The 16,867-nt window shown below is 46.3% G+C and overlaps 1 protein-coding gene across 1 annotated transcript; it reads left to right on the top strand.

Moving 5' to 3' along the window:
- Nucleotides 1-3,498: 3,498 nt before the first annotated feature.
- Nucleotides 3,499-16,808, top strand: CCNF (cyclin F). Its single transcript, XM_035548917.2, has 17 exons — nucleotides 3,499-3,581; nucleotides 5,403-5,557; nucleotides 5,980-6,086; nucleotides 7,001-7,068; nucleotides 7,846-8,036; nucleotides 8,404-8,457; nucleotides 8,985-9,089; nucleotides 9,662-9,739; nucleotides 10,158-10,309; nucleotides 10,844-11,008; nucleotides 11,678-11,801; nucleotides 12,151-12,331; nucleotides 12,786-12,873; nucleotides 13,431-13,530; nucleotides 13,833-13,963; nucleotides 14,154-14,323; nucleotides 14,867-16,808. Exons 1-17 carry the CDS (start codon nucleotides 3,569-3,571, stop codon nucleotides 15,328-15,330), a joined length of 2,346 nt encoding a protein of 781 aa, XP_035404810.1. The 5' UTR covers nucleotides 3,499-3,568; the 3' UTR covers nucleotides 15,331-16,808.
- The last annotated feature ends 59 nt before the right edge of the window (nucleotides 16,809-16,867 follow it).

Below are 16,867 nucleotides of genomic sequence, written 5' to 3' on the forward strand. Positions count from 1 at the left end.
GATAAGACCTATTTGACTGAAACTCTTCATCTTTGCTCTCTCCTTAAAATCTGCATATATGAATCTAATCACAGACCACGTAAACATTATGGTGAAAAAATATACTAGCTCTAAAAAGACTTCCACAATTGACCATCTGAAGAGGCTTAAAAGGCTGAAGTTCCCGAGAAAGGGGACACTGATGAGCAGCAGCACTATATCCTCTTAATCCACAAATGGGTTTTAAAAAAGGCAAGTTGATATATGCCTTATTAACAGGTATTTTCAGCAAACTCACAGACAATACTTTAAACATCATGGGAACTTAAAGATTAATACAGCAAAAACAAATCTAACAAGAGATTCTATGCATGAAGGAAACCAAGTGGACAGACATTTCTGACGAGCCTGTTTGTTCTGCCCAGAAAAGCGACGGGGCCGCCAGCCCTGCCTGGCCCCACGCCGCCACCGTGGCGGCAGGACTCCCTGACTCCCTCCTGCTCGATCTGCCACAGGCAAACTCCCCAGCGCCTGCAGGAGAAAGGGCTCTTGATGGGCTGTAGGCGTCTATGAGAGCCTCTTTCCCTGTAAGAAAATTGTCTCCTAGCCTGACAGACCTTGCCTTGGAAATAAAGCTGTTTTGCCAGGGGAATGTATTTGCTGGCCGTGAATATAACGCTCAGATGCCATGGTCTCTGACCCTTGAATCACTTCATGAGAGGAATCAACACCTTGGCTGAAGCTTGAGCAAGAGTAGCAGCATCTGTTGCCCCCAGAAGAATCACCTCACATCTTTGTTGAACTTTGTTTAAATCACAGCAATCGAGGCAAACAAAAGGCTTTCACTGTATTTAGCTTCACTTCCACAGCCAACAGATGTGAAGGGAAGAAAGACATTCTCCTGTTCAGTGGAGACACGACAAAAAAGGGAAATCCAGCTCAGGCAACAGTGATTAAAACACACATGAATCAGCCTTCTTCTCTTTGGGGAAAGACTCATATCTGTGTCATGCCTTTCTGAGAAGTGCAGGAGTGTGAAAGAGGTGCATCCAGCCTTGTCCCCCTCCCATCCCAACCTGGTCCCTCTCCAATCCCAACCTGCCGGCTCCAGGCAGGGCTTGCAGACACCACAGGGTTTCAAAGTTCTTGCCAGACGGCCATGTTTAAGCAACATGAATCCCACTGCACACTGGTCTGCCTCTGATCTTGTATGTCAGGGATAAAGCCATCTGGATGTTCTGCCATCGGATTCCAGAGAGGACAAACCAGGACAAAGTTCACCACTGCTGAAAATCTCCACCATAATTATCACTTTCACAGAAAAGACAGTATATTGCTTTGACTAATATATCTTATTAGAAGGTCTTTGTCTTTGTAAACCTGCTATAAACCCTGCTGAAGATAGCCACAGAGACTCTCTCACATTAATTTCACTTGACTTTGTGTCAGGCCCATACAAGGTCGGCATAGTTGTTCCAGTAAATGAGTAATGTGTTTCCAGCAATAAGTACTGGAAGAATGGTATCTTCTGGCTTTTGGCAAGCAGCATCCCTTTAGCTGCAGCTGCTCTGGGGCCAGCTCACCAGTTTGGGCGTCAGCCTTACACAGAGCACTGCTGCCATGCCCTGCCCCACACCTTTCTTGCATCTACAGTCACAGACTTTGGGTTCCTGCCACCACATTGCCAGCTTCCACCTCTCTGTGCCCGCCTGGGTTTCTGTTATAAGCTGTCCCCTTCCCCATGGCCTGCCTTCCTCTGCTGCTCCAGTTTCTGGAAAGAAGGAGATCTACCTGAGGGAACTCTGCACCATGACTCGCAGAGCATCTCCTGGTGGTATTTTAGCTTTCTACGCAGAGCTGATTATTCATGTTTTGTTTGCTGGTTCAACTTATTTTTAGTTGACAGAAACAGCTGTGAGGGGGAGAAGAAATAAGGAACAAAAGCCGACAGCATGATTAACTCTTTAACTCAAAACTCTTCCCAATTAAAAGAAGCTAAATATTCCATGTGTTCTTGATACCACTTTCCCATGCCAGCAGCTGCTGCCCCAGGAACGTTACGCAGCTTTGTGGATGGAAGCGGAGGGGGACCTGCATGGGAGGCAGCCTTCCACAGCCGCTCATGTATTCAGAGGTTCACACAGCGCAGGCACAGCCGTTGTGCCCCGTGGTCGCTGCACAGCTCTGGGGTGGGCACGAGGGGCTCTCGATCCCAGCACAGCAGGTGCCGTGGTGCCACCTAAAACAAGCCAGCGAGCTGTCTGAGCTGAGCTCCTCCAGCCACAAAGCTGGAGCACTGGTGATACCTCAGAGCTACCCCAACCCCTCCCACGGGTGTACGCACACAGAAGCATCCAGAATTTTGTCTTCTACAGATGAAAAACGCCCGTAAAATCTAGGGTTGTCCTTAAATAAAACTCACAGACGCACTACCAAGAAACCTCAGCTGTGCTGGGTTTATGTTTATTCGAGGTATGCAATGTCGGGAAAGTTTCCAACCACGACGAACCATGACACAGCCACGTTATGTCTGACAGAACGATCGCTCCTCTTCCTGCTGCCGTTTTCCAGATGACTCACAAAAAGCTTCAGGTGAGCTGAAGCACTAACTGCTTTTCCCAACGCCCCTTTGTTTGCCTGCGGGCCTTTCCAAGACACCCTTTATCTCTCTCTGCTCTTTGCATTCTTAGGACGCGGGCTTTCCCCCGAACCCTTGACTCAGGTTTGCACTGACTCCCAATTGTCCTCCCAGTTCCCCTCGGCCCTCACACAAGGCCAGGACGGGGCAGGACCGGGGCCCCGTGTCGTGGGGGCACGGGGTGACGGAGCCACCGGGCACGGCCCCTCCTGGCCGCAGCTCTGTCACATCGTAGCCCCCGGCCCGTCAGGGGAGCTGAACTAGGTGGAGATAACGACTGAGACCCGGCGGCAGGCTGCGAGCCCCGCCGCCGTGCGGGCCCTGGGTGGCACCGCCGGGGGAGCGGGGCCCGGCCCTGAGAGCAGCGGGCGCGCAACCGGCGCCTGTTGCCATGGCAACGCCCGCCCCGGACACGGCGGGGGGGGGGGGTGTCCTTGCTCTCCGCACGCATGCGCCGCAGCCGCCGTGCCCGCGAGGTGCTCGAACCGCCAACTGCCCCGATTCGAATTCGCATCCTCGACGCCCAATCGCGGCCCGCGGGGCGGGCCCGGCCCCGCCTCCCAGCAGCCCGCCGGCCAATCAGGCGGCCTGCTGTGTTTAAAAAAAAAAGTGCGCGCGGCCGGCAGGCGTCGCTCAGCGGAGCCGGGCCTACGGCGGAAAGGGGCGGGGCTCCCTCCACCCCCCGGGGCGGGGCCGGCGGGGAGGGGGCGGGGCTCGGGGCGGAGCCGGCCGCGCGCTCCTTCCCTGACCCTCGCTGAGCGCCGAGGGGGCGTGGCCGAGGCCCGGGGACGGAGCGGGCAGCGGGGAGCCCCGCCCCCCCGCGGCCAGGCCACGCCCCTCCGCTGCCAAGCCCCGCCCCCCGCGGCGAGGGCCCCGCCCCCTCGCGGCGCCCCTCGCTCAGAGCCGCTCCGGGCGCCGCCGCCGCCGCTCGGTCCCCGGGGAGGAGCCGCGATGAAGGCGGGCGGTGAGTGCGGGCCGCGCCGCTCCCGGCACCCCCCCCCCCCCCCCACACGCACACCCGCGGCCCCTCAGCTCCCGGGGGTCGCCTCCGGGGCGAGCGGCGGGGCCGCGGAATTCAAACGGCGGCGGGCCGGGGCCGGGAATGGGGTCGGGGATGGGGATGGGAGCGCGGGGGGACCGGCGGGGAGGCTCCCGGAGGCGGCCGGGCCTCGGGCGGCGCTCCCCCTGCCGGGGCTGCCGCCAGGGCTCGGGCTCGGCTCCCCGCCCCCCCCCCCCCCCCCCCCGGGGCCTGCGCGGGGAGCGGGGGCTGCGCTGCGGCCCTGCGGAGCCGGGTGCGGGGGTCCCGGGGTCCCTTCCCGTGGGGCAGCTCCGCTCTCGCCGGGGTGTGCGGAGAGCCTGGGCCCCGGGGCTGTCTGGCTGCGGGCTTACGGCCAGGGCGTGTTACGGAACCGGCGCCGAGGAGCAGATCGAAGGGAAGGAAAAACGGAGAGGAGAACGCCTCGCAGACGTGCCCCGTCCTCCCCCTTTATCCGTCTTCTCTCTTGTTGCTGAGAGAAGCCGGGAGCTGTACCGTGGGGCTCAGCTGGTGCCTTTGGCCCTGTTATCTAGTGGGGCTGCCCGGTTCTCACCTGGCGTACCTCGCAGATCAGACACAACGGTTTGGTGTGCGTGTTACGGTGCTGCTTTGACTCCAGGGTTCTCATTTACGTCAAAATATCTTCAAATTAGAAATGATCCAGTGAAAATAGGGTCAACAGTGCTAGCTCAGGCGTGCAGCACAGTGTTGGATTCTCTAGCGGAGTCTGCCCTCTATTAAGCTTCTTTAGGAAAAAAGTAAATAAATTTCCCAGGTATAACCTCTTTTTGTGTAAGACTTGAACCAGATTGGAGAAGTACAACCAAGAAGTCCTCTGTGGCCAAAACACAGACCTTTAAGTGGTCCTTTAATTCGCTTTCACTTCAGAATTTATTTTTGGAGCCCTACTGTCTGCGAAGGAAATGTTCAGCCACCTTCTGTCTCAGAAATGGCCTCTGTTGCCTGTGCCTCTGCCTGTCCTGAGTACGGGCAGGAGCCAGGCTCTTCGTGGCAGCCCAAGCACCGCACTCTCACTAGCGGGTGGAGAAAGGTTTGGGTTTCCTGTCCTCAGAGAGCAATACGCTGTGCTCCTCTTGGGTTTGCCTCTCTCGGCTAATGCAGTGAGGGTAAACTCTTAACCAGCAACAGAAGTAGCCAGCGCCTTGGTCTGTGAACTCCACAAAACGGTGAAGACTTCAAAGAAAGGCTTCCTGGTTCTTAGGGTTCTTCCGTGAGTGCCCGTGGCAGCAACTGGCTGCCCAGAAAGATGGGCTTTTGGCTGCAGCGGGTTTAGTGGGTCTTAACTTCCTAATCGACCCGGTCACATTTCAAGGTCTGTTATCAACAGAGAAGGAAAAGTTGGGAGGTGGGGGAGGTAAATGGAATTGTAGTGGTGACCGTTTAACTGAACGGTCAAATGATGGAGTTAGGGCACAGGAGGCTTCTCCTTGATGAGGAGAATTTGAGCTGAATGGCACGAGCCATCCCTTCTGAGCATCTTAGCTTAACTGACTAAATTGAACTAAAAAAAAAATATTGAACCAGTCCCTTGTTTCTTCGTAGCTAGGTCTTACAGCATTCTGTGACACGTGCTCAATCTCTACAGTTAATGTTTGAAGAAGTATTATATGCTGCAGTAAATAGGTACTTGATCAAATGTGTGTTTATATATGCGTGTACTCTGTAAGTGCCTTTTTTTCTTGTACTGTTCCATCACTAACTGAGGTGTTCTGTGGTTTTGTTTTCCAGTGATTCACTGTAGGTGCTCCAGGTGTTTTTCTTTCCCTTCAAAGCGAAGGATAAGAAAACGGCCCCGAGTCCTGACGTTGCTAAGCCTGCCTGAGGACGTTCTGTTTCATGTTCTGAAAGGCCTTCCTGCTGAGGACATCCTATCGGTCAGAGCTGTGAGTCTGCAAGTGCTTCTCCTCTGTCGCATGCAGTGGCTTATTTCTGCCATTAGGAGCCGGGACTGCATACAAGAAAGTCTGTGTCCGAGTAAACCTGAAGAAAGGCAAAAAATACATGAAGTAGCTGGATATTTGCTATCCTAATAATTTTATTTCTTGGTACTCAAGCTTAAAAAGATTAGCAGTGGTATTTGTTTGATTTGTGCAAATCTTCTGTGGAAATTGTCTTGCCAGCTCACTGGGACTGAACAAGTTGATTTGGTTTAGCATCTTTTGCCTTAGTGACGGTTAGACAGGAAGAGAGTTGTGATGAACTTGTGATTAATTAGTTACCTATATAAAATTAGATCACAAAGAACTATTCCTCCTTTGGTCACTTTAATAATTGTTATTTTATGCTTTTTCCCCCAACCTTGCAGGTGCACTCACATCTTAAATACCTTGTGGATAATCATGCTAGTGTTTGGGCATGTGCAAGTTTTGAAGATGTGTGGCCTTCTCCAGAAAACCTGAAAGTGTTTGAAAGGTAAGCTCTAAGAATCAATATTCCTCTGAAGTTGTAGAGGAGGGTGTTTCAAGCTAGATATACAGTTCTAATCAATCTTCACTGTAAGTGAGAAATCTGACAATCCTTTTTTTATAGAAGCCTTTCCATAGGGTGATGAAGAATTATTGACTTCACGTGTAAGCTGCAAATAATTGCATACACTGAAGTTACTTCTCTCAAAGGGCATTAGTAGTCCATGTTAGAACATAACACGTTAACTGAAACGTTACCGGTGCTTCCATATGAACGTGCAAGTGAGATCATAGGATCAAGAGCATAACTGGATTTCTGGGTCCTAGTTGTTTTGGTCACTTCTTGTGCAAGCCACTGTATTGAAAAGCAGGTAAACTTCGGTATTAAAACAAGTGCAGTTTGAATGGGTAATTATAAAATTAAAAAAGGAAGCACCATAAAAAGGAAGGAGAATGTCTCTTTACTCATCTGATTTGAAGGCAATCAATCAGTTTAAATGTCATGCTAACTGTTCTGCTTCTGGTTATTGCCTCTGCTCTGATGCATGTATCATCTTCTTTCTGAAGAAGGTTTATCTGAAAATTGGTCTGGAAGGGAGGAGCATAAGGGCTTGAGGCATGTCCTCGATGGTGCAAGTACCGAAGCGTATTATTGCATTCTTGTATCGGGGATGTTGCATGGGATTGGGAAACTGTTCCTGTGAATTGTCAAATTATCCTGGACATGGACATATGAAAGGGTTGCAGCAAGAAAAGCCACAGCATAATTTGCCTTTAACTTATGTAGTGAAAGCACGTATGCTTGTGGTTGGTGAATAACAAATTCACAGCTTGGCCTCCACTGAAGTACCTTGTCTGATGACATGGGCCTGAAAACACCTACTGGCTTCAACCTGAGGTATCTTCTGTGTTCCCATACAGGGCTGCTGAAAGGGGTAACTTTGAAGCTGCTGTGAAGTTGGGAATAGCGTACCTGTACAATGAAGGCTGTAAGTGTGGAAGCTTGTACTTGAGTCCTTGGGGAAGACGGCATGATGGAAAGAAATATAGACGAGCTGATGGCTTGTAGCTACAGATCAGACTAATTGCCTCATCGTTTTCACTGGCTACTTGCAAAGCTATTTCTCCAATGTCTTGAGCACTGATATTTTTGTACCCAGGTTCTTGAGCAGTGATGTTCAGAGCCAGTTTGCTGTCTGAAGTGTGTGGTTAGGTCTCCTGTGTTATCGTGCCTCTTCAGTTTTATCTTTCAGTACAACTTAAGAACTGGGCACTAAACTGCTAGGTGTTAAGTGATGGTATGGTGCACAGGTCTTTTAAAACGACAAAATGAGTCTGTGCAAAGCTTATGAATTCATGTTTAGAAGTCATCTTTTCTAAACTCCTGATCAAACTTGGCTACTTAATTAGTCTGTTGGTTGTAGCAAAGGGACTGATGGCTGGCAGGAGGAACCTCCTCGCTGAGGGTGCTAGCAAGGCAGGTAACTTGCATACTAATTCGTTTGTGCAGCGACAGGAATTAATGTTGCTTTGAGTATTGGTATTTGCAGAATGCCTCCTGGGCTTAGGGTTTTATGTTCCTACAGACTAATTATAATAAGATTTGTCTTCTCTTGCCATCTCCCTGATCTTTAAAGCTTTAAAGAGAAAATACTATCCAATCTTTTCCTGGTGGTATCCTATTTTCTCTCTTGGCCTAACTAAATGCCAAAAACATGTTGTGAATAAACTCTAAACTATTTCCATTTTTTTTGTTGTTTGTTTAGTGTCCATCTCTGAGGGTCGTGCAGAAGTGAATGGATTAAAGGCGTCTCATTTCTTCAGTCTGGCAGAGCGTTTGAATGTGTGCGCAGCCCCGTTTATCTGGCTTTTTATTCGTCCTCCCTGGTCCTTGAGTGGAAGCTGTTGTAAAGCTGTGGTCTATGAGAGTCTTAAAGCAGAGTGTCAGCTAGAGAAAGTAAGACTGTTTTCTGCCCTTAACTTTGCTTTCTGCCCTTGACTTTAAGACAGGCTGGTAGCTGCACCTACTTCTTTTGGAAAAATTGTTTTCATTTCCCCAAGGAGCTCCTATGCTCTCACTGTTTAAGTGACTGCGGATCAATCATCTTAATGAATCTGCTGCCAAACTACGCAGTATATCATGAGTACCAGAGGCCTGTGCTGTCTCTTCTGAGAGATTCAGTACTGTCTCAAAGATGACAAAACATTGAGAAAAGCAGGGGGGAAGAATGAAAGGCAAACAACTTTACTCTAGAATTAATAGCAAAAGTTGCTATTGTTCCTTGTTTATCTTTAGCAATACTTTATCTTGATGCTTTTTTCAGGCTCAGAAAGGATCTATTCTCCACTGCTTGGCTAAGGTCTTGAGTCTCTTTGAGGTGAGCGCTGTTTCTGATTTGATATGTTTGGGGATTCTGAAAATGACTTTTATTGATGTTAATGCTGTGTTTGCCTTGAGTGAAGAAAAGTCATCCAAATGTTCTTATCTTCCTCAAGTGGCGTAGCAATTTCTGCTCTCATGGGTTTAACCTAATATTTGTTTAAAGGAACATTATCAACTTAGTTCATCCAATTTTAGAAACAAATTAATTTTAGCATGATCATGGGCTTGCTGTGTGGTCAGGTCTTAAAGGAAGCCTTCCATTCGTAATGAGTATCAACCACACAAAAATGGCCGTCAGTAGCAAGCAAGGTAAAAAGATTTTGTCTGGCTGAGGAAAACCACTGCTTCCTGAGATGGAATCTTTAAATGCTGAGTGGATGTTGGGGCAGCCCTCATAATCTGGAGTGGACTCACAAGTTGTTGATTCTGCTCTATAGCTCTCAGTACAGAGCCATTCTGTAGCTTCTGAAGTATTGAGATCCGTCTGGACAGTGTAAATACAGTCATGCCTTTTGTTCTTAGGATGAAGAAAAAAGAAAAGAGTCCCTTGAAATGTTTGAAGAATCTTCAAAGCAGGGTTGTTTAAACAGCTCCTACCTCCTTTGGGAAAGTAACAGAAAGGTTGCTGTAAGTAATTTTGTTTCTCAAAACATTTTCACTGTAATGTCTGAACCTTTGTCCCGTGCAAGGAGCATATGAAGAAAGACGTCGCTGTTTCTCAAATCTTACCTTCTTCATAACCAAGAAGAATAGTAAGAACATTCACAAATGAGCTCTGGTGTCTGTTTTGGTGTTTAAAGTAAATGAGTCTACAAGTAGTTGTAAAAGGTGTTGGCAGTTCTTTCATAATGAGCCTACTAAAGGCATAGGGACTGCTGGCCAGTGATCAGGTTCCTCACTTGGGAACGGGAGTGGGGAGATTGCCTGCACTGTCATTTACAAAAAAAAAAAGAAACCTGCCAAAGCTAGTATGTTGGAATCTCCTGTAACCCGTCTCATTTTCTGCAAGACCCTGGGCAAGAGCTGAAGAAAGTTTTTCTTAAAAACAGTGTTGTTGTCATGGTGAGAAACAGACAGGTTGCTGAAATAATAGAGGTACCTGCAGGTACTGTTTTTTCTCTGGGTATTAGTAATGCAGTTCTTCTGTTTGTTATGTAAAGGTAATGGTTTTTGAAATGTGTTTACACTCTTCTCTACAGATGTCAGATCCTGGCAGATACCTCCAAAGTCTCAGGAAGCTACGGGACTATGCAGCAAAGGGCTGCTGGGAAGCACAGGTAAGATAGATTTTTTTTTTTTCAACCCCCACCCTGGAAAGCTATCTTTATTTGGTCTTATCTATGCTGTCACCACTATAGGCTTAGACTTCTCCCTTCAGAAGCAGGGTCAAAATTGCTGAATAATATCTATATGTGTGTGTATATATACTCTGCAAATCACCCTCCTTTGGAAAATACTGCACTTCTCCTTGGTACAATCCAAGGATTAAGCTTGTGATAGACATAAAAGCCTGCCCCTGAATTATGTGTGCAGTGTTCGGTATTTTAGCCAGACTAAGAACTACCAATTACCTAGCAGTTCTCTCAAGTAGTTTCTCATGTTCCCTCTTTTCAACGGGAAAATTGCAGGACCATTCTAAGCTGCTTTATTTTGCATTTGGTAAAAACCCTTTCTTTTGTGTTTTCTCTACTACAGATAGCTTTAGCCAAAGCTTGTGGGAATGGAAACCAGCTAGGATTAGAGCCAAAGTCTTCCAGTGAAATGGTGTCTCAGATCTTTCAAGCCTCCCTTCCTATCAGCAAGCAAAGTATCTTCACTGTGCAGAAAAGAATAAATGAAACAATGAGGTAAAAACTCAGATCCAGGAGTCAGGCCACACAGCAAAAAACTATTTCCCTTTACATGTGTAGAGGGGAAACATCTCTAGCATGAGGTCTGTTGGAAGATGAAATCTTCAGCTTTACTCCTCTGCAGTGCATTATGTGCAATCAGGTGCAAGCTAGCGCCTCAGCAGTGTGAACGCTCAGGACTCCAGTGCCTGGACACACTCCCTGGCCTTCTGTTTAGGGGATGGAGGAAGCATCTTGGGGCAGGCTGGGGTTAGGTGGGAACGCTTTGTGCATGGTGTGGAGTTGTGTAACCACAGCCGTGCCCTCTCATGCGAGTGGAGCAGTAGTTGTCTCACAATTCAGGTTGGATATCAGGAAAAGGTTCTTCACCGAGAGGGTGGTCAGGCACTGGAACAGGCTTCCCAGGGCAGTGGTCTTGTCTTTGAACTTTTAAGTGGAGAAGGAATTCAGATGACTAGGGAAAGGGTGGGTGTTTTTCACTGATTTGAATGGCTTCTAACTGGGCAGGATGCGTCTGTCTTTGCCATCTAGGTATATCCTGATTGATTGGCTGGTGGAAGTGGCTACCATGAAAGACTTCTCTTGCCTATGCCTTCACATGACAGTGGGATGTGTGGATCGCTATTTGAAGCTGAGACCTGTACCTCGATCTCGACTCCAACTTCTGGGAATAGCCTGCATGGTCATTTGCACACGGTAGGGTTTCTGAATCACGCTGAGGGGTGGTTACTGTGATCATTCAAATTCGTTTGTGCAGCTCAAGCTTCTTTCCCCGTGCTAATAATAGTACTGGAAAGAATCTTTGGCTTCCCTCTACAATGACTGCTGCTTGAACTGAGTTCAAATACAAACAGTCCCAGTCTCTGCAAATGAGGCACAGAATATTCCTTGAACATGTTTTTTAATATGAAAACAACTCCATAGTGGTGGTTAAGTCTAAATGCGTTCCATCAATAACTGAAATCTTTCACACTCTCATTAGCATGAGTAACCCTGTAAGGAACAACTGCAGCAGTGTTGTTACCTAGTTTAGTCTGTTTTGCTCAGATGAACAGTAGGGTGTGGTGAATAATTATTCTTCTCTGTTAATTACCTCAATATCTTGCATCTTAAGCTAAGAAAGGTTTCATAAATGAAGAATTAGCAATGTCCTAGTAGGTGGTTCCAGCTAAAAGGTGAAATAAATGAAGAATTGCTGGTTTTTCTTTCCCAATCAGTACTTGACTTTATAAGGCACTTATTAGAGTTTAACTCCTTGGCCATCTTGGATGCATTTATTGGCCACAGAAAGAAAAAAAAATAGTGCATAGGTGCACAAGTTCACTCTCTTCTGGGGTTAACTGTTAGTATTCTTTGATATTGCAGTTTCATCAGCAAAGAGATCTTGACAATACGGGAAGCTGTGTGGCTAACGGACAACACATACAAATATGAAGACCTGGTTAGGATGATGGGCGAGATCATTTCTGCCCTGGAGGGAAAGATAAGGGTGAGTTTGGAAAGTAGAGGGAATATTTTGCCTGTGGGGCTCTTGTAATTAGTGCTTCTTATCTAAGACATTATTTTTTATGCAGGTGTTCTTTATCAGCTGTGGAGGCCATGCGTGTTTAAGAGCATGCAGATGCAAAGCTCTCTCTTTCTGTAGAGATTAATACTTATGTCTCTTGAGACAAGTTGAGGACGTTTACTTTTCTGCTGGAGAATATTTCAATGTTAGTGTAGTATTTAAAAAAAAATAGGAAAGAAAACACTAATGAAAACGATGTCTTCTGGAAACAACTGTTCTAAATACTCGGTGCTTGTCTTGTATTGCCAACCTCTGTTATCCTTTGTATTAGATACCTACTATTGTGGACTACAAAGAAGTACTGTCAAACATAGTCTCACTGGAGAGAAGAACTCTGCACCTTTACAGCTTCATTTGCGAACTGTCACTCTTAAACACAAGCCTTTTTGTGTATTCCCCAGCTCGCCTGGCTGCTGCGGCACTGCTGCTGGCTAAGATACTACACGGTCAAGGTAAGGAAAGCCCATTTGGAGGAGTACATAGTCTGTCAGTCTGCCTTTCCCGTTTAGGGTGCCTTTTTTTTGTTTACTTTGCCTTTAGGCAAGATGTCCCAGTCACTGTGGGGGGGCTGGGTGGAGAGGGGAACAGGTGTAAAACTTGAGAATGAAGAGTTGAGTTCAGTCTGTTTGACTTCTTAATAGCTGTGATGAACAAGAGTATTAGCATCAGCCAATGCAAGCCCAGTGTTTAAACAAGTCTGAAGATTTCTGCCGTTGTCTACGCTGTAGGATTATATTTAGGAATATCTTAGCTTTACTTGAAAAACTTATCCTTGAAGCTAATTCTTAACTTAAACTGTGTAGAGGCAAAAGCTCATGGCAATAGCTATCACTTAAAAATGATCTTTATCCCATAAAGAAATCTGATTATAGAACATGAAATGGTAATATCTGTTCTCTTCTCTAGCACATCCCTGGACCAGCCAGTTGTCTGAGTGCACTGGTTTCTCTCTTGAAGACCTGTTGCCCTGTGTGCTAAGCCTCCACCAAAAATGGTAAAACTTCTGGAACTCTTCTGGGAGGAAACGTGTGTGTGTATTCTAGCTCTTGCAGGCATGCTGCATCCATAGTCAGCCCTTCCAAATGAAGGAGGTGGCTTTGGGAAACTGCCTTGTTCCCTCTATCATGAGGCACTGAAGTCTAGGGGCCGGTTCACTGACAGTTATTCTGTTTGTCCTGGTAGTGGCCCTGGGTTGCCGAAGACCTGGTGCTCCTCAAGGTTAGCAGGTTTCAGCTTGCCACACTGTTTTCAGACAATTGTGACTGGCTTACTGGTGAATTTCAGGAGGAGTTCCGGTAGTCAATGTAACTAATTTTTGAAAGATTATAAGACAAATATCTTGTATATCTCAAGAAACAGATAAAGAATTAGGTGCTCATACACTTAGAAACCAGGTGGCCCGGCTAGCTACTTACCAGTTCTCTGGTGAAATGCCAACTTCCTTAGCACAGAGCTACGGTGGACAGAGGGAAAGCACATAAACTGCTAGGTTTCGCTAGCACTGTTTCGTGTAATCCATTCTAAGACTAGGACTTCAATCTGTCTTTCCAGTTTCCATGATGAGGTCCCAAAGGATTATAGGCAGGTGTCCTTAACTGCAGTGAAACAACGATTTGAAGATGAGCGTTATGAAGAAATAGGCAAAGAAAAGGTGGGTTAGCTCTTTGTTTCATTTGCTGAAGCTGGACACCCAGAGCAAAGCTACCATATGGCAGGACGTACAAAACTTCAAATAAGGGGAAGCGGGTTTTAACTTCAGATTTTTGGAGGCGAGAACAACTAGGTAAAGCTGTGGTTTTTAAACTTCCCCTGCTGGGATTATAACTGTTGGGGTTGAGTACATGTAGGAAGAACTCACCAGGATAGCTTTCTCCTAGAAAATAAGGATAAAATAGCTGCCTCCTGGCAGAGGGAATCGCTTGATCTAATTCTTACTGACCCTTTATTTTTTAGATGATGAGTTACAGCCAGCTCTGCTCAGTGTTGGGTGTGAAACAGGAAGACCCGGAGCCCAGTCCTTTGCACACGAATGTGGTGGAAATTGAGACTTTCCTTAGCTCTCCCTCTGGAAAGAGAACTAAAAGGCTAGTATAAGTCATTGCTTTAAATGTCTCTGAAAACTAGCATGAGCCTTTCCTCCTCTCTGGTATCCTGAAGTTCCATTCTTAAATATGATCAATTTTTCTGTAATTGCCTTAATTGGCATACCTATTGAAAGAGCTGGAAAAGTAGATCTGTTTTTTAATGTGTGACTTCTGGATTTTCTTGCTACAGGAGGAGGGAAGACAGCATTCAGGATGACAGAGGCAGCTTTGTGACTACACCTACAGCTGAACTATCCACCCAGGAAGAAAGCCTTCTAGACAACTTCCTGGACTGGAGTTTAGATTCCTGCTCTGGTTATGAAGGTGATCAGGAAAGTGAAGGCGAGAGAGATGGAGATGGTGAGGCTTTTATTCTCCTTATAAAAAGCAGACAAGAGAATTAAAACTGGCTTTTTATCTTTGCTTAAAACTGTTTCTCAGGCACCAGGAGCCTGAACTTTCAGCAGAAGGCCAGCTGGAAGAACTCTTTTCCCTTTCCCCAGTGATTATAACTGTTAAATTGTTTTAGAAATATACAGAAGAAAAGGAACATATTGCTTCAGAACATAATGAGGGATTTTGGTAGCTGCTTAGCATTTCAAGACAGTATTTTCAGATACAACAGTAGACCAAACTTGATGAATGGGATCGCCTGTAGCCAATTACAGACACTGTATTATTATCCCATGTTTGTTCTGCTGATGCAGACTGGCCTTTCACTTTCCAAGCAGTTGTTAGGCAGTACCTACCCAAACAAGCTGAGGGGGAAACTACCCTCCCCTCCATGTGTAAGTAGACACAAAGTTTATATTTGCAAGTGTTTTTTTCTGCTTGACTGTGCTGAATGCCTGCTTAGTGATGCACAAGTCGTTAACTAACCTTTCCCTTTTATCATCCTTGCAGTGACAGGTCCCAGTGGAATCTTGGATGTGACGGTGGTTTATGTGGACCCAGCGGAGCACTGCTGTCAGGACTCCAGCGATGAAGATAACCTCTCTGCAGAGTGGTCCGAGCATGCGGCACCACAGAGGAAGGCCAAGACACTGGATGACACTCACAGAGTTTCAACACACCTTGCCCCAAAAAATCCTAACCAGGAAGGGAGCTCGGGCTACTCTTCCATCAGTGGTGCTAGTCCTACATCGTCTGTAGAAGGCAGCTGTGGAGTACCTCTCAAACCTACCTCAGCACTGTCTCTTGGCAGCGCCACGAACAAGGAGCCATGCCTGCCTCGTTACTTGGAATCATGTTTACAGTCAGTCTGTGCAAGGTCTAGTGATAGCAAGTGTGACAGAAGGCAAGTCAAACGAAAAAATGTAGCGGAACACAGTGAAGAAAGGGTGAACTTGGGCTTCTTAAGCCTCTGACTTCACGCTTTTTACTCTTCTAGGTTTCCTGGAAACAGTATTTCTGTCATAGTCATACGGGGATGACAGTGAATAATTGACAATACCTCCAAAAAGAGTCCTTCCCCTCAACTTTGCCTATCGTGATCTGCAAGCCTGTCTTTCAATTCTGTAGCTCACTTCTGGGCTGTTTCCTTCCTTGATATCTGTCTTTTTAAAGTATTCCCTATTGTCTGGTCCTCTGCAAATTAAGATCCTTTTCCACTGATGAAATGTTATAGCTTGTCATACCTCACCAGTTAATTCTTGTGATAGAAAACTTGTCCTGTCGCTTGCTTCACTGTGAGGCCTGGCACTATAAAAGAAAGGAATTTATTTTTGGTTACCAAGTTACTAGATGTAACACTATGCTTGAATTCTTCCATTTGAAAGACCTTTTTGAGGTTGTGCTGCCTTTTTCTTCTGGCCAGGTACTATATGAAGTCAGCTGGTGCTTCCCTTGTCTATCGGTGTATATATATATTCTTTGCTGCACTGATCTAAGGTTTTCATGGATACAATCAAGAGGTAAATGAAGGCTCACCGCAGGTCTGAGCTTTTATTTTTTTAACCTACCTCTCACATGGTTTTAAACCCTATTTGCCTCAGGCCTTAGTTGCCATATGTTCCCTCACCTGAAAAATCCTCCTCCTGTGCCTTATGCTTCACTGCCCAATGCTACAGTAATGTGATCTCTGTGAACTGTTAGTCTATGCTGGAACTGCGTGGTTAAGCTGCCACCTCCAGCCAGTGGCAAAACTTCATTTCCTGTCTTGCACAGTCTTCCTTGCTATTTCTATTAATGTGTCCTGAAACAAAGCACAAATCACTTGAACACTAGAAACAGGCATCAATGTAGTAATGGCAAACATTCTGTCTTACAGAAAGCCCTAACTTAATTTTTATTGCAACTGGATCCTAATTCACAAAGGCAGCATATGCTTTTCTTAAAAAAAAATAAAAATGAAATCTTCTATGCTATATCCGTAGTGACGTGAAAGAACCATCTACGCTGACCTCAGCCTAGCCAACCCCGGTTAAGATCCGTCAGCCTGTGAATGTTGGGAAAACTGCTTTCTTTTTAAAAACATAGTGAGCATTTAAATACCAAGGTATAAGACTTCCAGGAGATGTCAATGAATTTAACACTGGAACTGGACTCCATGATTCTTCCTTTGTTTAGAATTTACTGTGGCAGATGGCAACAGTTCAGATACACACAATGTAGTGACTTTTTATAAAACTTTTTTTGTATAAATAAGATGGCTCCTTGTACTACTTTTATGGATGGTATCCCATTTGCCTATTTCACTGAGCTGGGGCTTGGAGAGTTAAGGTACTGCTTAGGGATGAAGTCAGAGTTTAGCTCTGAGCCAAGTTATCAGGATTAAGTTCCAAGAGGGACAGCCTGTAGGCTATTTACATTAACAGCATGAGCAGTTGGGAGGGCATCCTGCACTTTTACTACACAGGAAAAAAAAAAAATTACATGGGGCTCAAGTCACCATCCCAGCTCTAT

This window comes from Cygnus atratus, chromosome 15 (assembly GCF_013377495.2).
Source record: "Cygnus atratus isolate AKBS03 ecotype Queensland, Australia chromosome 15, CAtr_DNAZoo_HiC_assembly, whole genome shotgun sequence".
NCBI lineage: Eukaryota > Metazoa > Chordata > Aves > Anseriformes > Anatidae > Cygnus > Cygnus atratus.

Coding starts and splice junctions, on each gene's coding strand:
- CCNF (XM_035548917.2), top strand. Junction 9,090..9,661: donor AAAGTAACAGAAAGGTTGCT/GTAAGTAATTTT, acceptor TCTTCTCTACAG/ATGTCAGATCCTGGCAGATA. Junction 14,324..14,866: donor AGGCGAGAGAGATGGAGATG/GTGAGGCTTTTA, acceptor TCATCCTTGCAG/TGACAGGTCCCAGTGGAATC.